The 26,699-nt window shown below is 40.3% G+C and overlaps 1 protein-coding gene across 1 annotated transcript in view; it reads right to left on the bottom strand.

Moving 5' to 3' along the window:
• LOC134733199 (dynamin-like 120 kDa protein, mitochondrial) overlaps window positions 1-26,403 on the bottom strand; it is a 77,987-nt gene extending 51,584 nt beyond the window's left edge. Inside the window, 6 exon segments of the mRNA XM_063622131.1 lie at window positions 3,536-3,603; window positions 4,617-4,670; window positions 5,167-5,274; window positions 6,937-7,033; window positions 7,671-7,989; window positions 26,269-26,403. Coding sequence (XP_063478201.1) covers window positions 3,536-3,603; window positions 4,617-4,670; window positions 5,167-5,274; window positions 6,937-7,033; window positions 7,671-7,989; window positions 26,269-26,300 — 678 coding nt within the window. The 5' untranslated portion in view covers window positions 26,301-26,403.
• Between the last annotated feature and the right edge of the window lie 296 nt (window positions 26,404-26,699).

Raw genomic sequence — 26,699 nt, 5'->3', positions numbered from 1 at the left:
ACAATGAGGTCAAGAGATTGAGACCATCCTGACCAACCTGGTGAAACCCTGTCTCTACTAAAAGTACAAAAATTAGCCAGGCGTGGTGGCAGGAGCCTGTAATCCCAGCTACTTGGGAGGCTGAGGCAGGAGAACTGCTTGAACCTGGGAGGCAGAGGTTGCAGTGAGCCAAAATCAGACCACTGTACTCCAGCCAGGCAACAGGGCGAGACTCTGTCTCAAAAAAAAAAAAAAAAAAAAGAATGAGAGTAATACGTTGCAAGAAAGAACACTAATGTATTATAATTTAATAATTATACTTAAAACAATACTACTACTTTTCATGATTCGGGCCATGAAAAAGTCCTTCAAAAATTTTCTATAAATTATAAATGTGCTTGTTGCCTTCTGAATGGCCATATTTCTTACTTCTGTGAGATGCTTATGGCCAATCAGAAACATGATAGAACAAAAGCACAGAAAATAAAATGTCTCATTTTGCAAATCAATTTCACTGGAACACAATAATCTTACAGAATCTAAAAAAGGGAATGAACTAAGTGGTCTTGTCACCGGTATATATGATGACTGATACACAGCAATCGGCTGACTCCCAAATTAAATTAGTCCAATTCTCTAAAGCAGGCAGCACTTCAATTCGTCTTCAGGTAGTTCTGAAGGTCTCCAAGTCTCAGTAATATTCAATTCACATCAACGGCTATGTCTCTTTTCCTCCAGTGGACATACGTTTTCAAATTTTTGATTAACAAGAAGCATTTATTAAGAGGTGGTTTTAATGTATGTCAATCATACCTCAAGATAGTAGTGTAAGGTTAAAAATGGTTGGTTTTACTATTTTGTTCAATGTTTCGTTAATCAAATCATATCAGAACTTTTGATCAACATGACATAAATAATTCATTAGTGTCCACAAACTGAATGGATATAAATCCAGGCCAAACCAAAGAAACTTGATTAATTCATTAGCCTGTGCAGCATTATGTGGAAATCTATGCTTTCTGTAGACTTTTTGAAGACCAGTATTATAACTTTCCAGGACACCTAAAACTCCAGCAGGAACCCCAGGCTGGGAATCACAGGTTATCGGTTCATCATGTTTATTCTGTCTGACTGAAGTCAAACTATCTGTGTTCCCCTCAGCTCCCCGTCACTCTCACTTCAGTTGACTTTGAATGGTCCTAACTGTTCTGCTATTTGCCAGCACTTCTCCAGATGTGTTTTCCTATTAGAAAGGACAAATCTTTTCTTTAGTTCTAGTTGTAAATGTTTTTCAATTATTATTACTTTTTTCAAAAGCTGATTCACATACACTTTTACATTTCTAGTAGAAGTCTAGCCAGAAACTTTGTTACAAACCTGACAACCATTAAACTAATACTTGACTGCTTCAAACTCTAAATACTGTTTAAATCTGGGGCTTTCAGCCCTCAGACTGAACCAGTTAAAAAAGTATTCAGCTAAAGCCTGGCCACCCTACCACCTCTGATTCTTGCCCACATTTTCAAACGTGATGTCAGAGTGATGTCAAAAAGGTACTGCTAAGCTAAGGCCTCTCTTTGCATGCTAACCTTCAACCATCAATTTGTACACAAGTCTCAAAATCAGTCAGTTTAGCTGAGTGACTCATCATTCTCAAGCATCACAAGAAACAGCCAAGCTTTGCAAACACAATGCTGCATATTATTAATAATAGAATTTGAAACCATCAGTTGGGGCTTGAGACACATTTTTGGATAGTAAATTTTTATAGTAGCATTTGCTACAATTTGACTTAACCAGTAATGAAAGTAGCTTAATTACAACTCTAGATTCAGTATGTATAACAGTTGAAAAAAATAATTGGTAAGTCTTCAATGGGGAAAATACGCACCAAAAATTGAGAAAAAGTTAAAAGGAAATAGTTTACAAGGACATTTATTGTCAAACAAGCAAATTAAAACAAGCAAAGAGTAAATTAGAACATAATGTAATAAATTTAATTCTATGTCTATTGTATAAAATAAAATCTGTAAATAAAATTAAATTTCCAAAAATAATTATCTGGCTTCTTTTCTATTATTGCAGAGCTTCTGTTCAATTACTGATTATTCATTTACGACCTTAGCAGGGTTTTAAGGGAATTATCTGAGTCAGGCCCTGAAACAGGTTTTTCATTCACCAAAGTGATCCTAGGCCATAAGAGAGAAAGCAGACATACAGACCTCTCCTAACCAGTTTGGCAAACAGAAATCTTGTCACTCAAAGAACCACACTACCAGCCCTGTAACAAAGGCTCCTTCTCCCCAGTAGATTAGCTCTTCTCTCCACAGTAAAGTTAATTGCCTTAAGGGCTAAGGCCTTCACTCAAAATAAGCCACAAATATTAGGCTAATTTCTACTTATTTTTTTTTCCCACAGTAGCATGAACAATCAAGAGTGTCCTTTGGTTAAAATAATGTCAATGCAAAAGAGTGTCAAAAAAGATCAAATCAAAAGGCAAATACACGTACATACATTTTGACGTATATTTTTCTCCAAAAGATAAGATTAAAAGGCAAAAGAAAAAATCTTTTGAAATATAATTAAAATTTGGAATATAATATAAAAAGTTCAAAGTTGAAGAACAAGGAAAGAGATGAAAACCTATTCATAGAAATTATTTCTTCTTCCTGCTTCCAAAATAAACATAAAATTATTTCCTTGATGTAATAAAAGTATAATAACCTCCAGTATAAAAATCACATGTTCCATATTACACGAATGTTAAAACATTCATACAATATTTTTTCTATAAATCTATTTATCTAGGTGTTATTTAGAAAAAAACTTTCAAGGAATCAGTTATTTTACCAATTCCAAAAGAATGAAAAAAGTGGACTCAGAAAACGTCAGGTAAATATATGAGTATTATAAATACAGAGCAAAGTATGTTATTCTACCTCAGCAATTCTCCTATAACTTTCATACGGATTTTGTTAATGAATATGTATTGAAAATAATATACCATAAATAACCCCATACATAACTTTGTTAACTATCAATATCAGGGAATTAATTTATTTCCTAATAACCCAATTTCTATTCCCTTTCTAGTTTCCCCAAAGTGAAATCTAGTCCCTATACGATGTTCCATGAGCAAAAGGGTTCTGTTGATAAATAAGCTGGGAAACCACTGTATGCTTTGACTCCTTGGAAATTCACAATGTGCATGAGTATATTACAGTATGAGAAGTCCTAGGGAAAGAAAAGAAGTCCGCTTGCTTTGTCTAAACGAGCCTTTCTCCCCCCACACTTTAACAACACAACTCTTTCTTGGGGACAACCCTCGAAACTAATGTTTCACAGAACATATGTGAAAGAAATGGGCTTCTCAATTATGTTTCCAGAACTGCCACGTAATACCTTGTACTTTGCACTAAGATTAGTAACAATATCTCTACTTGGATGTTTTTGTATTTGCTTCTGAGATGTTATCATTTTAAAATCTTCCAAAGAAGTAAAAACTTTAAAAAATCTTTCAAAACTACCTACATAAACAATTCTCTTTTAAACTTACCTTTCTAAAATGCTTGTCACTTTCAGATCCATGATCTGTTGCTCTAAACGCCGTTTCTCCCGGAGAACCTTAAAGATAAATTTGCAACCTTTCACATTCTCCAGTGACGTCAAGAGTCTAAGCTGAATTTCAAATTACATCGAGTCAATGAAAAGGTGAATGGATTTTTAGAGCAACTCAGATTTCAAAGAATCAAATCGCCTTTATTCTTATTTTAAGGAACATGACTGATAACCTGTGCAGAAAATAAAAAATACTAACTATAGCAATCACAGCATATGTCTAACCTAACAATTAAAAACATATAACTGAAAATTACAATAAAAAATAAGACAATCTTTGGTAAGGATTATTTTACATGAGAGTACTTACAGTTCAGCCACATACCACTGGCATTACAGACCACGTATACTAGGAAAACAATTTTTTTTTTCTTTTTTTTTTTTGAGGCAGAGTCTCCCTCTGTCGCCCAGGCTGGAGTGCAGCGGCACAATCTTGGCTCACTGCAACCTCCGCCTCCTGGGTTCAAGCGATTCTCCTGCCTCAGCCTCCTGAGTAGCTAGGACTACAGGCACGTGCCACCACGCCCGGCTAATTTTTTGTATTTTTCGTAGAGACGGGGTTTCACCGTGTTAGCCAGGATGGTCTCAATCTCCTGACCTCATGATCCGCCTGCCTTGGCCTCCCAAAATGCTGGGATTACAGGCGTGAGCCACCGCACCCGGCCGGAAAACAAATTTAAATGTCAACCATGACAGGGCAGATGAGACAAACTAAAATTACTTTTCATTTCAATTATCAAAAACAATTAGATCTATTTCAAGAAAATATTTTTGCTAAGTAAATTTTCTTTTAATAGCTTTAATCTTATAATACACATACATATTTAAGAATTTTAGTTTTATCACAGAATAATTATTATTTCCACCTAAAGGATAATGAGTTTGCCTAATGTAGTTCTGGGGTTTTAAAATTCAGCATAAGCAGCATTATAGATTTGGTCTGCAATTTTATTTGCAACTAGTTTATTAGAAGCATTTAAAAGGCATGTTAAGGTCAGCAAAAATGTCTGTTTACACACCTAACAAGAGAAGTAGGTCAGAAGCTCCTATGACTTCACTAACCAATTTGTGACCTGTGAAAAATCAGCAAAAGGGGAAATAGAAATGTAAAATTTAACAGAAATGAGCAAACAAAGATGTCTGAGATCTCAGATTTCATATTACAATAGGGCAATAATTGGGCAAATACGCCAGGATTAAACTTAATAAATGCTACTCATTATGGTCTATCATACTTAAATTTGTTTTAAAACCATCAAATTGGTCCAACCACTTATGAAAAGCAAATACACAGGAAGTCTCATCTACTTGTCAAGAACAAATGATATATTTTTTCCCCTCACTAAAACCCAAGTATGTTTAAGTGCTTATGAATTGCCATGTTACTGGGCTAAACAAAGATTAAAACCATTGTGTAACAAAATTTTGTGTTTATCTTTTTAAAAAATGTCCTGTTTTTCATTGGTACTAAATATGTTAATTAAAAAAATGGGAATAAACAAATAATCCATGTATTTTTCCTCCATGCTTCTTAAATTTTTAAATTAGATCAAACAGCTTCTTCCTTACCTGAGGTAAAAAAGTCCTTCAATAAGCTGAGGCTTTCAACAATCTTATCAAAGTCTGGTGCTAACTTTACAAGGTCTTCTGAGTTAGCAAGGGCTTTTCTAATTTTCTCTGGAAAAGATCAAAACATATAGAGTACGAAACTAAGAAAATACGTCAGATACTATTCTTATAAAGGGCTAAAGTATTAACTTGTTTAATCCTCATGACAACCCTACAAAACAGCTATTATTATCAACCCCATTTACAGATGAGAGACTAAGGTACACAGCAAGGAAGTGGAGGAGCCCGGGTTCCAGCCCAGGCAGTCTAGCTCCAGAATATAGGCTCTCAGCCACTATGCTGTGGTACTGGCAAATACATCAAGTTGAAAGCTCTCCTCATTAATATTAGAAGAACAATTTGAAAGTGTGCTTTTTTTGCAAATACATTCATCAACATGGAACAGTTTTATCTTTATAAATTCTAGCACTTTGGGAGGCCGAGGCGGGCGGATCACGAGGTCAGGAGATCGAGACCACCGTGAAACCCCGTCTCTACTAAAAATACAAAAAATTAGCTGGGGGTGGTGGTGGGCGCCTGTAGTCCCAGCTACTCGGAGAGGCTGAGGCAGGAGAATGGCGTGAACCCGGGAGGCGGAGCTATCAGTGAGCCGAGATCGCGCCACTGCACTCCAGCCTGGGTGACAGAGCGAGACTCCGTCTCAAAAAAAATTCTGTGAATAAGTGCAAGTAAAGATTAATTCCACCTCCACATACACCTAAACTAAGAAACCTGACAAAGTTTTTTAACAAATTTGAGGAGAATATATTTCTTAAAGATCACCATGAAGTACTGGCAATCATAGCTATCCAATATACTTTTTTCTCATCCACCTATTGAAAAAGGGAGGGCAGTGGCCAACTAAGAGAAGAAATTACTGTGGATACTAACAGACTTTTAAAGAACTTGGCTACAAAAAGTAGAGATAACAAACGTATCCAATCAAAAGGAGCTAGTTAGGTGGGTCACAATAAATATGCTCTAGGCAACATTACATAACGCAGAAAATGATATTATTAATAGAAAGGCTACTTGGCAGCATGGAAATGCTGACAAAATATGTTAGGTAGCAAAAGACAAAATACCAAAGTGTATATTCACCATGATTACATAATTTTTAAAAAGGGAACTAAAATATTATTCTGTGGTAGTATTCATGAAAAGAAAAAAATTAAAAGAAAAAAACTCAAGCCAGGCATAGTGGCTCACACTTGTAATCTCAGTGCTTTGAGAGGCTGAGGTGAGAGGTTTGAGCTAAGAAATTTGAGACTAGCCTGGGCAACATAGTGAGACCCCATCTCTACAAGAAATTAAAAAATCAGTCGGACATGGTGGCACATACATGTAGTCCCGGCTACTTGGGAGGCTGAGTTGGAAGTACTGCTTAAGCCCAGTTCAAGGCTGCAGTGAGTTATGATTCCAAGACCGCACTTCAGCCTGAGTGACAGAGCAAGATCCTGTCTCAATCAACCGATAAGTTAAAAAGATACTAACCACATATAGTAAGTATAATTAAAAGAAAATGCTCCAAACGGTTAGTGGCAGCTGTGGTAAAATGATGGGCTACTGGGTATTTCTTCTGTACAGATTTTTTCATTGATATTCTATTACTTATATCATTAAAATGAAACTATGATATATTAGGTTCATAAGTTAAGAAACTATCTCAATAAACTATTTCTTTTTCCTCGAGATGACCAAAAAAAGTATTTTAATGTTCATGATACAAACCAAAATCGATATACTCATCAATTTCCCACACAATGTCAGGCACAATCCATTTATATTCACTAAGGTCCAGTATCATATCTTTCCACTGATCAAAAGTCTAAAAGATAAGAAAGAGTGTCAATCAGATGCTCCGCATGCCAAATAAACATGTAAAGAAAAATTATTTAATTAAAACACATTAATCTACTAAGAATAATGTATTATGTGCAAAACTTTTAAGAAACAAATGTAAGTGGCCTCAGCAAACAAGCATATAAAACATGTTAACACTCCTCTGTTAAACATGGGAAATGTAAAAATTCAGAATATACTCCTATTTCAAACAGGTTTCATAATTTTGCTCTAAATAGTACTGTGGGGTAGAAGGAAGACAGACTGGGAGACAGGACGCCTTGCCTCTGGTCCCAGACCTGCCAAGAAGTGCTTGTGTGAGAATGCCACCTGACTTTCACATCTGTGCTACTAAATGTCAAAGCTCAAAATCAAACCTAGGTGTTCCTATTCCCAGCCCTGTGCTCCTTCCAGTAGGCCATTTTAATTTCCTGTAATTATAACTAAGATTCTAAAGGCATCTTCCTATTAGCATCATTAAAACAATCTAGTCCATGGCAGAGACACAAAATAAATGTTTAAACATCCAATTGTATTCCACTACACAAAAGAAAAATGATTTGTGCTATAGAAACTTAATCATGATATAATAATTGGAAAACCAGTAGGAATGCTAAGTTCACCTTTTTGGCTGTGTAGCCACCCCCAACAGCCGATCCTAGTATGAGATAGCGAAGTTTTAAGAGTCTCGTAGCTAATCTTGCTGGCCAAAAATTCCTGCGAGGCTGGTAGCCATATTTAATTGGAGAGAATTTCAGTTTATGTGAAGGAAGGTTTGTCAGAGAAGAGAACTGCTGAAAGGATGTCCTTAATTGGGGTCGTTGAAGCTTTAAGGTAGGATGATGTGAATGATAAATGCTTCGTGAAACCAGATGTAGTTTTTGTAGTGGTAAACTTCCTTTTATTCCAGAGCTGTGTTTCACTAAAGACTGGCAGACCTCACTGAAAGAAAAATGAATACGGAAGAAAGATCAGATAGGGTAACAGTACAAAGGAAATGACATAAAAAGAGCGATACACTAAAGGAAACACACACACCCCCATACGTGACTAACCACGATGTCACACAAGAGTTCACATTTACTAACCATTGACTATGTGCCAGACATGGTTACAGTATGTGCTATCTCATTTAATCCTGCTAATAATCCCATGTAGAAAGTACTAGTATTATCCCCATTTTACAGATGAGGAAAATGTGGTGCAAAGACTTCAATAACTTGCCCAAAGTCACACTGACGTGAGAAATAAAGGCAGGATTCAAACGAAAGCAGTGGGACTTCACTCTAATACGTGGGCTATGATCCTGGTCTCAGGAATTGAAACCAAGAGAGAAAAGGCAGGGACTTATTTTATTAACTACTATTCACTGTAAGTAAAAGTTGAAAACAAAAATGCATGCAAACTTCTGCTTTCAAAAGCAAAAATTTCTAGCAGTTTAGAACACCTTCATCTATGTCTCCTGATCCTGACAGCACAGGGGTGGGAATCAAGAAAGTTAATCAATCCCAACTCAAGCACCTGGATCCCCAGAAAAATGAAAGTAGCAAAAAAGCTCAAAAGAGAACAGAATTTAAATGTACACATTGACTGTAGAGCTCCACCCACTTCTTCCTGAAGAGAATGAAAGGTTACCAACAACCATATCTTAACATACACTCATAGTTGCATACATAGTTGCTTGCTTACTATTAGTTGCTTACTAACAATCAGGGCCGGTCTTGATTCTAAGTAGTTAATAAATATTAATTCCTTTAATTACATGGGACTGGAAACTTCTTGAGGAGGAGGAGGCTGGGAGTGGTGGCTCACACCTGTAATCCCAGCACTTTGGGAGGCTGAGGCGGGCAGATCACCTGAGGTCAGGAGTTCAAGACCAGCCTGGCCAACATGGTGAAACCCCATCCCTACTAAAGATCCAAAAATTAGCTGAGTGTGGTGGTGTGTGCCTGTAATCCCAGCTATTCAGGAGGCTGAGGCAGGAGAATCACTTGAACCCAGTGAGCTGAGATCGCACCACTGCACTCCAGCCTGGGCAACAGAGTGAGACTCCATCTCCAAAAAAACAAAAACAAAAACACAGAAGAAGGAGGAGGAATCAAGGAAGACAGGAGCAATGCTGTGAAGAATGGTATGGGGATATGGGGAAAGCAGTATCTCTTGTGTTCCTATACATACCAGACATTACACTAGCTGTTTTCACTATAGCGTTAACTATATAAATGTTAACTCTCAGAAACACCCAGTAAGGTTAAGTATCCTTATTTTACAAATTTGTTTTTTTTTTTTAAGTATTGTTAAAGCGAACTAAATATGGCCTGAGAAGGACTCCATAGTTCTATATTTGCATTCTTGTGGACGAACCATAACCTAGCATAATAGGCAGACAAAATCGAAAACCTGAGTAGTAGGCATCTGTAATAATAGCTGAGTGTTGGCCAATCCCAGTGGCCATACTTCAAGCACTAATAGACTGCTAAGTGTTCAAACTGCATTCAATTCTGGAGGCTGCCTGATTTGCAAAGTGTCTCTTTTCTTTGCTCAATTAAACTCCATCAAATTTAACTTGTCTGAAGTTTTCTTTAACAGATCTAGTGTCAGAAGTGGGATTTGAAGAAAAACTCCGGCAACCCCCAGGAACACCAGGTGACCTGGCGAGGTACCCGCTGAACCCGTTGCACTCACTGGTCTCTTGATTGTAACTGGAGGTCGTGGGTGAGTTTTCTCTCGGATTCCGAGCTCCATTAACTTGTGTTTTGAGCTCTCCGAGTTTACTCGAGCAATACTTAACCTGGACTGGATCCAAGATCAAATTGGATTCGATAATTAACTGGATTGGATTCAGTTAGAGGCCTCAGACCTCTGATAGGTACCTTATTTAATAATGGGATCATCTCAATCCAAGGATTCTAGGACTGTATCTTCAGGGACTCCAGCTAACTTTATGTATAAAAATTATGTGCCCAGAATGTGTGCATTTTTAGAAAAATGGGTTAACATCACTAAAGAAACCTTAGAATTAAGATGGCCACAATGGAGAAGTTTTAATTTGGATAAAATAGTTTGTTTGCAAGGCATATTAGAAAAAGGGGATCAAAGCCCCCACAAATACAGTGGGATGTATTCTCTCATGGATACGCAAAAGCCTCCAAAAGACTAAGTGAATTAAAAAGTGCCTCCTTAAAAGATTATTTGCAAAAACCAAATGAAAAGCTTAAGCAACAGACCAAGGACATGAAGAAAGAAGACTGTACTTTGATCTAACTCGGACTGTTCCTTCTTTGTCCGTCTCTACCTACATACTCTGAGTCCGCTAACCTTTTTGTTAAATTACACTTTCACCCTGGAGACGATTAAAAAAAAAGGAAGTTAGACAGATGTCTTACAAAGTGAGACCTGATCAGCCAGGCCTGCCTGCTGTAACTACTTTCACTCCATGGTCTAAAACTGAGCTTAGCCCTATGGTGAAGGACTTCCCTGGTCCAAGGGAAAAGTCTCAAAAATTTACTGAGGAATTTAGAATCCTAATAGGAGCTTATGATCCAGGACTTCATGAATTTACCAATTTATTCATATGATACTGGGGGCTGGTGAAGCTTGGAAATGGATGGCAGCAGCAGAATGGGACAAACCTGAGGAGGATATTTTAAAGGCCCCTCCAAGAGCTCCTCACGAGAAGGACCAAAAATAGCTAGAAAAATCGCTGAAAACCTTTTACATTCAGTTCCTAAAATTTTTCCACAAAAAATTGGTCCATCATACAATCTTGTAAGCAAAAAAAAAAAAGAAAAGAAAAGATGAACCAGTTTCAGATTACAGAAGTCGCTTAGAAATATTTGTGAAACATTCCGGGCTCAAAGTACAGCAAGGAGCATTCCCTGCAGGGGCTGAACAGCATTAACTGCTTTACTTATAAATGGACTCCATCCTGAACTTAGCAGTTTAACTAAAAAACATAAGTTGCAATGGGAAGTTAGAGATGTGACTGAATTGGTGGCCTTAGCTGAACTTTTTTTTTTTTTTTTTTTTTTTTTTGAGGTGGAGTCCTGCTCTGTCACCTAGGCTAGAGTGTAGTGGTGCAATCTCGGCTCACCGCAACCTCCGCCTCCCAGGTTCAGGTGATTCTCTTGCCTCAGCCTCCCGAGTAGCTGGGACTACAGGCGTGTGCCACCATGCCCGGCTAATTTTTGTATTTTTAGTAGAGATGGGATTTCACCATCTTAGCCAGGATGGTCTCCATCTCCTGACCTCGTCATCCTCCCACCTTGGCCTCCCAAAGTGCTGAGATTACAGGTGTGAGCCATCGTGCCCAACCTAGCTGAGCATTTTGAGAGGACTCTAGAGCAAGAAAAAACTCAAAAGGCTAACAAGCTTATGCCCCTTCAATTGCAACAGTTACAGGGACGAGGAACCAAAGGGACCATCTCGTTCTCATTTTAAATCACAATCGGGTGGTTCCAAGATGGCCAAATAGGAACAGCTCCAGTCTACAGCTCCCAGCTTGAGCGACGCAGAAGACGGGTGATTTCTGCATTTCCAACTGAGGTACCGGGTTCATCTCACTGGGGACTGTCGGACAGTGGGTGCAGGACAGCGGGTGCAGCGCACTGAGCATGATCCAAAGCAGGGCGAGGCATCGCCTCACCCGGGAAACGCAAGGGGTCAGGGAATTCCCTTTCCTAGCCAAGGAAAGGGGTGACAGACGGCACCTGGAAAATAGGGTCACTCCTACCCTAATACTGCGCTTTTCCAATGGTCTTAGCAAACGGCACACCAGGAGACCATATCCCGCGCCTGGCTCGGAGGGGCCTATGCCCGCAGAGCCTCGCTCATTGCTAGCACAGCAGTCTGAGATCAAACTGCAAGGTGGCAGCGAGGCTGGGGGAGGGGTGCCCGCCATTGCTGAGGCTTGAGCAGGTAAACAAAGCGGCCGAGAAGCTCGAACTGGGTGGAGCCCACCACAGCTCAAGGAGGCCTGCCTGCCTCTGTAGACTCCACCTCTGGGGGCAGGGCATAGCTGAACAAAAGGCAGCAGAAACCTCTGCAGACTTAAATGTCCCTGTCTGACAGCTTGGAAGAGAGTAGTCGTTCTTCCAGCACACAGCTTGAGATCTGAGAACGGACAGACTGCCTCCTCAAGTGGGTCCCTGACCCCCAAGTAGCCTAACTGGGAGGTACCCCCCAGTAGGGACATACTGACACCTCACATGGCCGGGTACCTCTCTGAGACAAAATTTCCAGAGGAACGATCAGGCAGCAACATCTGCTGTTCACCAATATTCGCTGTTCTGCATCCTCCGCTGCTGATACCCAGGCAAACATGGTCTGGAGTGGACCTCCAGCAAACTCCAACAGACCTGCAGCTGAGGGTCCTGACTGTTAGAAGGAAAACTAACAAACAGAAAGGACATCCACACGAAAACCCATCTGTAGATCACCATCATCAAAGACCAAAGGTAGATAAAACCACAAAGATGGGGAAAAAACAGAGCAGAAAAACTGAAAATTCAAAAAATCAGAGCACCTCTTCTCCTCCAAAGGAACGCAGCTCCTCACCAGCAACGGAACAAAGCTGGACAGAGAATGACTTTGACGAGTTGAGAGAAGAAGGCTTCAGACGATCAAACTTCTCTGAGCTAAAGGAGGAAGTTTGAACCCATGGCAAAGAAGTTAAAAACCTTGAAAAAAAATTAGATGAATGGCTAACTGGAATAACCAATGCAGAGAAGTCCTTAAAGGACCTGATGGAGCTGAAAACCAAGGCACGAGAACTATGTGACGGATGCACAAGCTTCAGTAGCCGATTCGATCAACTGGAAGAAAGGGTACCAGCGATGGAAGATCAAATGAATGAAATGAAGTAGGAAGAGAAGTTTAGAGAAAAAAGAATAAAAAGAAATGAACAAAACCTCCAAGAAATATGGGACTATGTGAAAAGACCAAATCTAAGTCTGATTGGTGTACCTGAAAGTGATGGGGAGAATGGAACCAAGTTGGAAAACACTCTGCAGGATATTATCCAGGAGAACTTCCCCAATCTAGCAAGGCAGGCCAACATTCAAATTCAGGAAATACAGAGAACACCACAAAGACACTCCTCAAGAAGAGCAACTCCAAGACACATAATTGTCAGATTCACCAAAGCTGAAATGAAGGAAAAATGTTAAGGGCAGCCAGAGAGAAAGGTCGGGTTACCCACAAAGGGAAGCCCATCAGACTAACAGCTGATCTCTCGGCAGAAACTCTACAAGCCAGAAGAGAGCGGGGGCCGATATTCAACATTCTTTTTTTTTTTTGAGACGGAGTCTTGCTCTTTCCCCCCCAGGCTGGAGTGCAGTGGCGCGATCTTGGCTCACTGCAAGCTCCGCCTCCTGGTTTCATGCCATTCTCCTGCCTCAGCCTCCCGAGTAGCTGGGACTACAGGCGCCCGCCAACACGCCCGGCCAATTTTTTGTATTTTTAGTAGAGACGGGGTTTCACTGTGTTAGCCAGGATAGTCTCGATCTCCTGACCTTGTGATCCGCCCGCCTCGGCCTCCCAAAGTGCTGGGATTACAGGCTTGAGCCACCGCACCCGGCTTCAACATTCTTAAAGAAAAGAATTTTCAACCCAGAATTTCATATCCAGCCAAACTAAGCTTCATAAGTGAAGGAGAAATAAAATACTTTACAGACAAGCAAACGCTGAGAGATTTTGTCACCACCAGGCCTGCCCTAAAAGAGCTCCTGAAGGAAGCACTAAACATGGAAAGGAACAACCGGTACCAGCCACTGCAAAAACATGCCAAATTGTAAAGACCATCGAGGCTAGGAAGAAACTGCATCAACTAATGAGCAAAATAACCAGCTAACATCATAATGACAGGATCAAATTCACACATAACAATATTAACCTTAAATGTAAATGGGCTAAATGCTCCAATTAAAAGACACAGACTGGCAAATTGGATAAAGAGTCAAGACCCATCAGTGTGCTGTATTCAGGAAATCCATCTCATGTGCAGAGACACACATAGGCTCAAAATAAAGGGATGGAGGAAGATCTACCAAGCAAATGGAAAACAAAAAAAGGCAGGGGTTGCAATCCCAGTCTCTGATAAAACAGACTTTAAACCAACAAAGATCAAAAGAGACAAAGAAGGCCATTACACAATGGTAAAGCAATCAATTCAACAAGAAGAGCTAACTATCCTAAATATATATGCACCCAATAGAGGAGCACCCAGATTCATAAAGCAAGTCCTTAGAGACCTACAAAGAGACTTAGACTCCCACACAATAATAATGGGAGACTTTAACACCCCACTGTCAACATTAGACAGATCAGCGAGAGAGAAAGTTAACAAGGATATCCAGGAATTGAACTCAGCTCTGCATCAAGCGGACCTAATAGACATCTACAGAACTCTCCACCCCCAAATCAACAGAATATACATTCTTCTTAGCACCACACTACACTTATTCCAAAATTGACCACATAGTTGGAAATAAAGCACTCCTTAGCGAATGTAAAAGAATAGAAATTATAACAAACTGTCTCTCAGACCACAGTGCAATCAAACTAGAACTCAGGATTAAGAAATGCACTCAAAACCGCTCAACTACATGCAAACTGAACAACCTGCTCCTGAATGACTACTGGGTACATAACGAAATGAAGGCAGAAGTAAAGATGTTCTTTGAAACCAACGAGAACAAAGACACAACATACCAGAATCTCTGGGACACATTCAAAGCAGTGTGTAGAGGGAAATTTATAGCACTAAATGCCCACAAGAGAAAGCAGGAAAGATCTAAAATTGACACCCTAACGTCACAATTAAAAGAACTAGAGAAGCAAGAGCAAACACATTCAAAAGCCAGCAGAAGGCAAGAAATAACTAAGATCAGAGCAGAACTGAAGGAGACAGAGACACAAAAAAACCTTCAAAAAATCAATGAATCCAGAAGCTGGTTTTTTGAAGAGATCAACAAAATTGATAGACCACTAGCAAGACTAACAAAGAAGAAAAGAGAGCATTCCTATACACCAATAACAGACAGAGAGCCAAATCATCAGTCAACTCCCATTCACAATTGCTTCAAAGAGAATAAAATACCTAGGAATCCAACTTACAAGGGATGTGAAGGACCTCTTCAAGGAGAACTACAAACCACTGCTCAATGAAATAAAAGAGGATACAAACAAATGGAAGAACAGTCCATGCTCATGGGTCGGAAGAATCAATATCGTGAAAATGGCCAAATTGCCCAGGGTAATTTATAGATTCAATGCCATCCCCATCAAGCTACCAATGACTTTCTTCACAGAATTGGAAAAAACTACTTTAAAGTTCATATGGAACCAAAAAAGAGCCCGCATCGCCAAGTCAATCCTAAGCCAAAAGAACAAAGCTGGAGGCATCACGCTACCTGACTTCAAACTATACTACAAGGCTACGGTAGCCAAAACAGCATGGTAGTGGTACCAAAACAGAGATATAGACCAATAGAACAGAACAGAGCCCTCAGAAATAATGCCGCATATCTACAACCATCTGATCTTTGACAAACCTGACAAAAACAAGAAATGGGGAAACGATTCCCTATTTAATAAATGGTGCTGGGAAAACTGGCTAGCCATATGTAGAAAGCTGAAACTGGATCCCTTCCTTACACCTTATACAAAAATTAATTCAAGCTGGATTAAAGACTTACATGTTAGACCTAAAACCATAAAAACCCTAGAAGAAAACCTAGGCAATACCATTCAGGACATAGGCATGGACAAGGACTTCATGTCTAAAACACCAAAAGCAATGGCAACAAAAGCCGAAATTGACAAATGGGATCTAATTAAACTAAAGAGCTTCTGAACAGCAAAAGAAACTACCATCAGAGTGAACAGGCAACCTACAGAATGGAAGAAAATTTTTGCAAACTTCTCATCTGACAAGGGGCTAATATCTAGAATCTACAAAGAACTGAAACAAATTTACAAGAGAAAAACAAACAACCCCATCAACAAGTGAGCGAAGGATATGAACAGACACTTCTCAAAAGAAGACATTTATGCAGCCAAAAGACATGAAAAAATGCTCATCATCACTGGCCATCAGAGAAATGCAAATCAAAACCACAATGAGATACCATCTCACACCAGTTAGAATAGCCATCATTAAAAAGTCAGGAAACAACAGGTGCTGGAGAGGATGTGGAGAAATAGAAACACTTTTACACTGTTGGTGGGACTGTAAACTAGTTCAACCATTGTGGAAGTCAGTGTGGTGATCCCTCAGGGATCTAGAACTAGAAATACCATTTGACCCAGCCATCCCATTACTGGGTATATACCCAAAGGATTATAAATCATGCTGCTATAAAGACACATGCACACGTATGTTTATTGAGGCACTATTCACAATAGCAAAGACTTGGAACCAACCCAAATGTCCATCAATGATAGACTGGATTAAGAAAATGTGGCACATATAAACCATGGAATACTATGGAGCCATAAAAAATGATGAGTTCATGTCCTTTGTAGGGACATGGATGGAGCTGGAAACAATCATTCTCAGCAAACTATCGCAAGGACAAAAAACCAAACACCGCATGTTCTCACTCATAGGTGGGAACTGAACAATGAGAACACTTGGACACAGGAAGGGGAACATCACACACTGGGGCCTGTTGTGGGGTGGGGGGAGGAGGGAGGGATAGCATTAGGAGATATACCTGATGTAAATGACGAGTTAATGGGTGCAGCACACCAACATGGCACATGTATATATATGTAACAAACCTGCACGTTGTGCACATGTACACTAAAACTTAAAGTATCATAAAAAAAATTTTTTTAAGTCACACTTTGGAAAATATTTTTAAAATTATATTTAAAAAAATCAAATCAACAGGTCCTAGAACAAGAAGTTCTTTACCCCAAGATGTCTGCCTGTATTGCAAACAACTGGGGCACTGGAAAAGGGATTGTCCACTGATAAACCTCTCTCTAGGCCAAACTGTTTCACCACTAGAGGGAGCCCAGGAGACCTCAGTCCTCCTGACAATAATCAACTTTAAGGAGGCTCCAAGGAATTCTCCGGTGGATTGCTCCCTGTAATTCCTTTAAAGGAACATGGGGAAACAGAGGTTAAAATAAACAGGGAGTTGTGTATAGTACTTATGGATACCAAGGCTACTCAATCTACCATAAACCCCACTTTAATAAGCCAACAAATACCTCGGAGTAAAAAGGTCATTTCTGTGACAGGGGTTTCAAATCAAGTTCAAGAGGTTCCCATATCTGAACCCATCCAATTAACTCTGAGTCCCCTTTCAGAAAAACACAGTTTTTTACTATGTGATACTGCTCCAGTAAACTTGGTAGGGCAAGATTTACTTTCAAAGCTAAAAGGGCACCTAAAATTTTCCTCAGAAACAGAAATAATCTTAAGAGTTTTCCTGATTCTCCTGAACCAGAATTGTTATGCTGTCTACAGGCAGAAATTGATAAGATCGAAACTCAAGGGGTATTTTGTAATACCCCTGATCTTTCGAAAACACCTAAATGTTTATGGGCCTCTTCCCCAACTCATATAGGAAGAATTAAAAGTGTAGAACCTATAAAAGTACAAACAGATCATTCTAAACCTTTGTCTAATTACCACAATATCCACTAAAACCTGAAGCAACTTTCAAGGGCTCTCACCAATTGTAGAAGATTTAATTAAACAAGCACTCATAATTCCATGCACCAGCCCCTGTAACACTCTAATCCTACCAGTTAAAAAACAAAATGGATGAGGTTGGAGCTTTGTTCCAGATTTACAGGCAATTAATAAAATTGTAATACCAAGATTTCCTGTAGTCCCAAATCCTAATACTTTATAACCTAATGTACCCACTGATTCCAAGTTGTCCACAGTAATAGATCTTGGCTCAGCCTTCTCTAGCATTCCATAAAGAAAGTCAATACTTGTTTGCCTTTACTTGGAAAAATCAGCAGTATACCTGGAGTGTAATGCCACAAGGGTTTACTGAAGCCCCTTCATATTTTCCCCAGGCACTGCATCAGGAGTTAATGACACTACAGTTTCCTCAAAATTCTACTCTCATTCAGTATGTAGATAACTTATTGTTATGCTCTCCTATTAAGGAGTGCTCGGAAATTGACTCAGTTTACCTTTCACAGCAACTTGCATATAAAGGTCACAAGGCTTCAATGGAAAAACTTCAATTTTTTCTTTTTTTTTTTTTTCTTGAGATGGAGTTTCACTCTTGTTGCCCAAGCTGGAGTGCAATGGCACGATATTGACTCACCACAACCTCTGCCTCCCAGGTTCGAGCAATTCTCCTGCCTCAGCCTCCCGAGTAGCTGGGATTACAGGCATGCGCCACCATGCCTGGCTAATTTTGTATTTTTAGTAGAGACAGGGTTTCTCCATGTTGGTCAGGCTGTCCTTGAACTCCCGACCTCAGGTGATCCGCCTGCCTCGGCCTCCCAAAGTGCTGGGATTACAGGCATTAGCCACCACGCCTGGCGAAAACTTCAATTTTCAAAAGAAAAAGTCCACTATTTGGGACATGACTTGGCTGCTGAAGGGATTTCACTCTTACCTCAGAGGATAAAACCTATTTAAAGTTTTCCTCGACCTGCAACCAAAAGACAAAAGGCTTTCTTAGGCTTGCAGGATATTGCAGATCCTGGGTTCCAAATTTTTCCTTAATAGCTTCACCACTGTATGAGCTCACTAAAAATGCTGTACCAGAGCCTTTACCTTGGGAAGATAGTCATGAGCAGGCTTTTAGCCAAATGGAGTTGGCCTTACAACAGCCCCCAGCTTTAGGACTTCCAAATTACACTAAACCTTTCACTTTGTTTGTTCATGAATGTAACAATCAGGAACACAGTGCTAAACATAGGACCACTGCATACTATAGCCTGCAATTAGGCCCAGTCTCTAAGGCATATCCTAGTTGTTTAAAAGCAGTAGCAGCAGCCGCCAAGCTGGTAGAAGCTTCATCAGATCTGGTTTTAGGAAACGAACTTAATTTGCAAGTCCCACACGCTGTGGAAAGTCTATTAAATTCCAATCAAACCCAGCATTTTTCAGGGAGTAGACTAACATCTTATGAATTACTTCTCCTATCTCCTTCTTATCCTCATCTAAAAGGCCGTAATCTACTTAATCCTGCTACTCTGTTATCGCTGCCTGATGGTGAAGACCACAACCGTACAAGTGTAGTATCAGAAATAGTGGCCCCTCGTGTTGATATACAAGATACTCCACTGGATAATCCTGAATTAATACTTTTTGTTGATGGGTCCTATGCCAAAAACTGAGGAAAAAAAATATCAGGCAGGATATGCTGTTACCACCCAAAATGAGTTAATAGAGAAGGGAACTCTTCAAGTCAAGTCAGCCCGACCTGCAGAACTTTCTGCCCTTACCTGAACATGTCACATAGCTAAGGAAAAGTCAGTAAATATTTATGGATAGTAGATATGCTTTGGAGTAGTATGTGATTTGGCATGATATGGAAACTACGAAGGTTTCTCACCTCTAGTGGGATCCCCATCAAAAATGGACTCCAAACAGATGAGCTCCTTTCTGCTATCCTGTTACAAATGCAGATTGCTGTTATTAAGACTGAAGCTCACACTTGTAGAAATGAACCCAAATATCAGGGAAATGCTTTAGCAGATTTTTATGCCAAATCAGCTAGTGCTGAAACCATCAAGATATGCAATCTGAATGAACTCCGTAAGATTAATCCAAGCGAATTTCCTTATGATGACCTATTTCATAAACAGTGCAACGCATCTGATTTGGAAAAACAAAATTGGTATCTAAAAGGATGTAAATTTAATGGGAAGCAAAGACTCACAGAGGGCCCGGACGGCCGCCTGGTCCTTCCTGAATCTTTGAAGCTTCCATTATTGAAAGCTCTCCACAGCTCATCATGGAACAAAGTGATCCAAATTATGAAAAAATACTGGTGGGGTGACTATTCTGAAATTGCTAGAATGGTTTATAATCAATGTTTGACTTGGCAAACTCATAATCCCAGAAAAACTTGAGGCAGTATATTTCCACCACCTGATGGACCATTTGAACATTTACAGATGGACTTCATTCAGTTACCACCCTCAATGGGGTATCAGTATGTTCTTGTAATAGTTTGCATGTTTTCTGGTTGGATAAAGGCCTTCCCATGTAGGAAAACTGATGCTGTGACCATAGCTAAGAAATTATTAGAAAATGTTTTTCCTTTATGGGGGATCCCTCTAAAAATCTCCAGTGATAGAGGAACTCATTTTACTGGGCAAGTTATAAAGCAGTTAAATAAGGTGTTACTGACACACTGGCATTACCATTGTCCTTATTACCCTCAGTCTTCAGGAAAGCTTGAAAGAACAAATGGCATTTGAAAACTGAAACTGGCCAAGTTAACTGAATCAACTGAGTTGCCTTGGCCAAAGTACTACCTTTTGGCTTTAATGGCAATCAGATTCACTCCTGTTACATAAACTGACCCCTTATGAAATAGTCACTGGGAGGCCCATGTCCCTAATAATAGCATCTCATGCTTCTCCTGCTCTGTTAAACTCTGATATGACGAAATACTGCAAGGCTTTAATGTATTATGCCAAAGTATACTTTCACCAGGTAAGGGAAGCATTTTGAGATCCACCAGCTGAGGACAATCAAACCCTCCATGGTCTGGAACCTGGAGACTGGCCCTTCTGGAAATGACATCAGAGGAAGATCACTCTTGAACCTCGTTGGATGGGACCATACCAAGTCCTTCTCACCACCCACAGTGCAGAGAAGCTTCAGGGCTTTGAACCGTGGGTCCACATCTCACAACTCAAAAGGGCCCCCTCAGAATCCTGGAACTATATACCCGTTGGAGACTTTAAGGTAAAGCTGACCAGGGAAATCTCTTCCCAGAAGCAGACAGCATCCTGGTTGCAGACAGCTTTCCCTAGATCACAGATCAAGACTTCTCTACCACCATGAAAGCCTTGTGTGTTCTTCTGTTTTCCTTATTTTTTGCCCTAATCCTTTCCTTTTCCTTACATGAAAATCCGTGGGACCATAATCAGTGGATGGCTTCAGCTCGAGCTTATGCTCTAGCACAAAACCAGGGTAACTGTTGGGTTTGTGGGCTAATGCCAAAAAATCAGGAAATGATTCCACGAGTGCCAGTGCCCCTCCACGTTTCCCAGTGAGTCACCCTGAAACCCCAAGGGAAGAATGGAAAGCTATTCTTGATACTCTAAACATCACTAGTACTTGCTTTCCTACACTCACTAAAAACAACACTTTTTCAACTGATAAATCGATCACACCAAATATAAAAAACCAATCCAAGCGATGCCTGCAAAACGTATATTGCGCTTGCAGGCATCACGTACTCAAGATCTGGGGATTACTTATGTTACTACAAGTGATTGCTTGTATAATGTAACCGGATTATATCCAGTAGGGTCTCTTTTTACTAGATGTGGTTATACACCCTTACAACACACTATAAAGGGGCCACAGAAAAGTAAATTTCCCACTGGATGTTATTCAAGAGCTACACAGATTCATGGTCGAACAAACCTGAATGATCCCTGCTCAAATACCTGAATGATCCCTGCTCAAATACAACTAGGTGGCCCCCTTTTCCAACCCCTGAGGGTCTCTATTGGGTCTGTAGAGAATCCGCATATTCTGTTCTGCCTCCTTGGTTGGTTCCGTTCTTGTTATCTGGCCTGGCCCACTCCTGCCTTTCGAATTGCTTCCCCTGAAAATTCTCATGATAGCCTTTATAATTGGAGGCCAAAATGATCAATAACTGAAATTAGCACTAGCCTCGAAATAGATGAGGATAAGCTAGTTTCTACCAGGGAAAGATTCCATGGGGTTCCTGGGGGTTCACTCTTGGTGGTAGTGAAGTACCATTTGTACGGAATTTAACGCTAATTTGTATACTGGGAAAATTCTTGGATTTTGTAGCCAATCAGACCTCCCAGGGTTTCAGATGGGTAGAAGCTACTCTGAGAAAGGCACATGACAACATACATATTCAACAAAAACACTTAATGGAAGATAATGCAGTCTTAGATCTTCTTTTTGCTCAAGCTGGAGGCCTATGTTTGGTGTTAAACAAAACTGAATTTTGTACTTATCTCTCCCCTGATTCTGTTACTACAGAAAGCTTAATTTAAAAGGTGGCTGATACTGCTGTTTCCTTAGACACTGCCACCAAGTACAATAAAGAAATCTCTCAAGAGAAAGGAACCCATGATATGTTTATAGGAGCAACTAACAGTTGGTTTGCAGGCATCCTAAGTGGTGAATGGCAAGCTTGGGTTTTCCAAGGGTTTCTAATCTTTATATTTCTTCTAGCAGGTTTCCAAGTTATTATGACTTGTATTACTAAGGTAACAATGAAAATGAGTACCTCTTTAAGTCAAGCTACTTTACAGCGAACTATGATCCTTAATCACTATCATACTCCAAATGAAGACTCCGACCAATCAGAACCTAATACTGCTGAACTGCTTTTATTGTCTGAACCTTAACTTGGCTAATTTGGTTCAGTTCATTTCATAAGAACTTTTATTAAGGGGTACACCTTAGCATTTTGATGGTGTCCTCTTGACGGTCATAATAACAGTCCCCTTGGCGCGCTGTATACTCTCAAGTCTTAAATGTTTTGTATGCAGCTATACATTGACAGTTGAATGGTCTTGCTCCAACTGGATCAGCAAGAACATAAAGAATCATTTAGCTGGTACAAAGCCGCGACTTGTGAATTCCCTATTAACACCAAAGAAGACGTGTGAGACTCCATACTGAAACTAAAGACGACTTGTGAGTTCCACACTGAGACCAAATAAGTCTTTATGATGGTGACAGAGAGTGGTGTCAATGCCTAAAGTTTTGGTCAATCTCTCTACATTGAGGGGCTGACCAAAAGGGGGGAATTGTTAAAGCTAACTAAATATGGCCTGAAAAGGACTCCGTATTTTATATTTGAGTCCTTGTGGACGAACTGTAACCTAGCTTAATAGGCAGACAAAATCGAGAACCTAACTTAGTAGTATGCATCTGTAATAACAGCTGAGTGTTGGCCAATCCCAGCGGCCATACTTCAACCACTCATAGACTGCTGAGTGTTCAAACTGCATTCAAATAAGGCAAACGCCGAGCTGTAACCAATCTCACTGTTTCTATGTCTCAGTTCTGATTCCCGTAGGTCACTTTACCTTTTCTGTCTATAAATTTGTTCTGACCACGAGGCACCCCTGGAGTCTCTCTGAATCTGTGGTGATTCTGAAGACTGCCCAATTTGTGAATCATTTTTTTTCTTTGCTCAATTAAACTCCATCAAATTTAACTTGTCTGAAGTTTTCTTTTAATACTATGTTTTGCCCAAGGTAGAATGATTAGCAAATGGTGGAAAAGAGATTGAAACTAGGCTCAGCCAGACAGTAAATCTCAAATTATTTCCACAAGCGACACTTGTGGGCAAGAGTGTGGGAAGCAGCAGATGCAGAAATACATGTGGCCCCAGATAAGAAGCTAAGGTGACATTTTGGACTCCCTGCCACTTCCTCCAGAGCCCCAGGATGATACTGCACCTTGCTGTGGTTCAAAACTCTATAGGATGAAGTGTGATGGAGGTTTAATAAATAAAACAAAAAAAGAAACCAAAAAGAAAACCAAAAAACTACAAAAAAAAAAAAAAAGAATAAAAAAGAGAAAGAAGGGTGCAGAGATGAGACAATGAAAGGGCAAGAGACCCAAGGAGCTGGCATAGAAGGCTCATAGGAAGAGTAAAACTGGACAGGAAAAATGAAAGGAAGATAATGAAAAATAAGAGAAAAAAACTTCTCAGAAATGAAGAAAGATAAAGGGAAAGGCCCACTGAGTGTGCCAAGTCAAATGAGTAGCAAAAGAAAACAAAACCAAACCCACACCTGGTCCAAGCCTTGAGAAATTTAGGATAAAGGATAAAGTCAAGACCCCAACAGGTTCCGTGAAGGGAAAAACAAGATAATCACGAAGATGAAAAAATCAGATTGTCATAAGAATTCTCAGCAGCAACAATTACATTAGAAGAAAATGTAGCCATGCCTTTACAGTTCTAAAGGAAAATAATTTTGAATATAGACTTCAATATTCAGTCAAAACTAAATATCAAATATGATGCAAAATAGGTTTCCCCCAGAAATCATGTACTCTCTTGTTCATTGACCATCACTTTTAATCAATATATCATTTCCTAATATGTAATTCTTTAAAAAATAATTTTACACAATTATTTATTGCACCCAAATGTTAGTATTGATCTTTTCACATGTCCATGAGCATGTATTTATATATGTATGTCCAAAGAAATGCTTGTGCTCTCATCTGTTAGGGAGCAGGAATTTAACTGTATTCTTTCACAACATGCAAAGGAACTATAGCAAAAGGAAAACTCCAGAGCATGGGGCTTCTGGCTTCCTACATCTCTACTTCTTTAGGTAGCTAAACTGTGCCATCACCAGGAGACATTTTTAAGCCATGACTCAATGGCATCCACGGTAACTTTAGAAATAATTTATCCCAATGACAGCCAATTAAATAAATACCACTTATAAATCAGTTTGTTTTAAAACTCCATCTTTGTAGTTCTTCCTACACATCTTAATCGCTCCAACAGAGAATGCTATCTTCTGCAGTCTCTTCTCTTTTTATTTAAAGAAAATCAGATATGTTTCCTCACTAAATATTGAGAACTAGAAATGCAAGGGTTGTAAATAGCTTACTTTAATACCAAGGGCTGTGAACTTACTCAAAGACTAAAATTCCATGAGATTAAAAATACCTATGCAATAATTCTAATTGACTAACACCGTTAACTTGTTATCTCATCTAGTTCTGCATTTTGGACTCCAGTTAACCTATAGAAAACAAACTGGGCCGGGCGCAGTGGCTCACGGCTGTAATCCCAACACTTTGGGAAGCTGAGGAGGGTGGATCACATGAGGTCAGGAGTTCGAGACCAGCCTGGCCAAAATGGTGAAACCCCCTCTCTACTAAAAATACAAAAAATTAGCGAGGCGTTCTGGCGCGTGCCTGTAATTCCAGCTACTACGGAGGCGGAGACAGGAGAATTGCTTGAACCCGGGAGGCGGAAGTTGCAGTGAGCCGAGATCGCGCCACTGCACTCCAGCCTGGACGACAGAGCAAGACTCCGTCTCAAAACAAAACAAAAACTAACAAATTCATTCCATTCCTTATAAACACGATAAATTATCTACACCACTTAAAAACGTCTGGAAAAAATTCAAAACAAGTGCTTAGAAGTTAATTCAGGAAAACCACGTTTTTCCAATTTTGCTTGATGCCTATTACTTCCTATCAAATGCCTGCAACAATGAGCTAAGCTCGAAGGTATCTAATGATACTAGAACAAAATGTCCTATAAAATCCAATTTAATCTCATTACAATGCATATAGTAACGCACAAAAATGAAAAGATTTCTATGATTTTCTATTTAGAATTAAACCACCCCAGGGCAACAATGATTGAGATTAGAAAGGTGGTGCCACGTTCACGACCTTGCATCAAAAAGCTAGTCTCTCTCCCTAAACACAGAAAAAAGCTGCTATTGAAAGAGGCATCTCGAAACACCATCTCTGACACCGTGTGCGTCATTGCTCTAGTTCTGACTCCTATCAGCGGGCTAGGGAAAGAGACGGACGCCCCTTTACCCGAGAGAAGAGCCCAGGTACCTGAAGATGCAATGTACACATGGCGCGGAAATGGAAGAAAAAGAAGACAGCGAGAGTTAGGAGAAATGTGGAGAGAGGTGATTCATGGACAGAGCCAAACCTGGCAGGGAGAGGACAGGAAAAAAGGCAAAAAAGGCAACCAGAGACAGACAGAACACTGAAGACACAAGGGTGTAAAGGGCAGAGACAAAAGGACAATAGAGATGGGCCAAGACTGAGAGGCGTCCAGAATTTTCGGGTTGGGTAGGGCCAGAGAAAAGGGCCAGTATTGAAGCCGGCTCCGGACGTAAGCCCAGCCAGGGCTCCTGTCATTCTGGGTCCTCAAGAACATCTGGGAATTCTCCAACTGCCCTCGGCCTGGCCTGAGCGTCATCTTCACATTTTGGAGACAGAGATAAGACAGCCCCACTCTCAAGAGGCCCCAGAATTAACGGGGCCAGATTAGAGCCTGCACTTACCAGGCCACAGCGGCCCGACGTAGTCGCCACATTCCGCCGGCGGGGAGGTCACGCAGGCGCCGAGTCGTCCACGCCGGAGCCCCCGTGTGAGCCCCAGCCCGGCTCCCGGTCCAGGAATGACCCAGGAAGAGGCCCTCAGCAGCAAGGGCACAGAGCCGCGGCCGAGGCCCTCCCAATGGCGCATGGACTTCCGCAAGAGCCTGACAGGAACCCGTACTCAGTCCGTCAAGGAAACAACCACTTCACGCTTTCTAGGAGGGCAGCACGAACGGTCCGCGGAGGACCAGCGCATGCGCACAGTGCATCGGGAACGGACTGGCGCAATCCATCGCCTCTCACGTGGCCCCGCCCTCTTGCTTCCGGTTTGGAATTCAGAATTAGCCTTGCAGGTTAGAGATTTGGCCAGGGGAGGAAGCGAGAGTTGGGCGGGG

The sequence above is a fragment of the Symphalangus syndactylus genome, chromosome 17, assembly GCF_028878055.3.
Source record: "Symphalangus syndactylus isolate Jambi chromosome 17, NHGRI_mSymSyn1-v2.1_pri, whole genome shotgun sequence".
NCBI classification, from domain to species: Eukaryota; Metazoa; Chordata; class Mammalia; order Primates; family Hylobatidae; genus Symphalangus; species Symphalangus syndactylus.
Note: the sequence above shows the minus strand (reverse complement) of the source record. Positions and strands in the feature narration are given on the sequence as shown.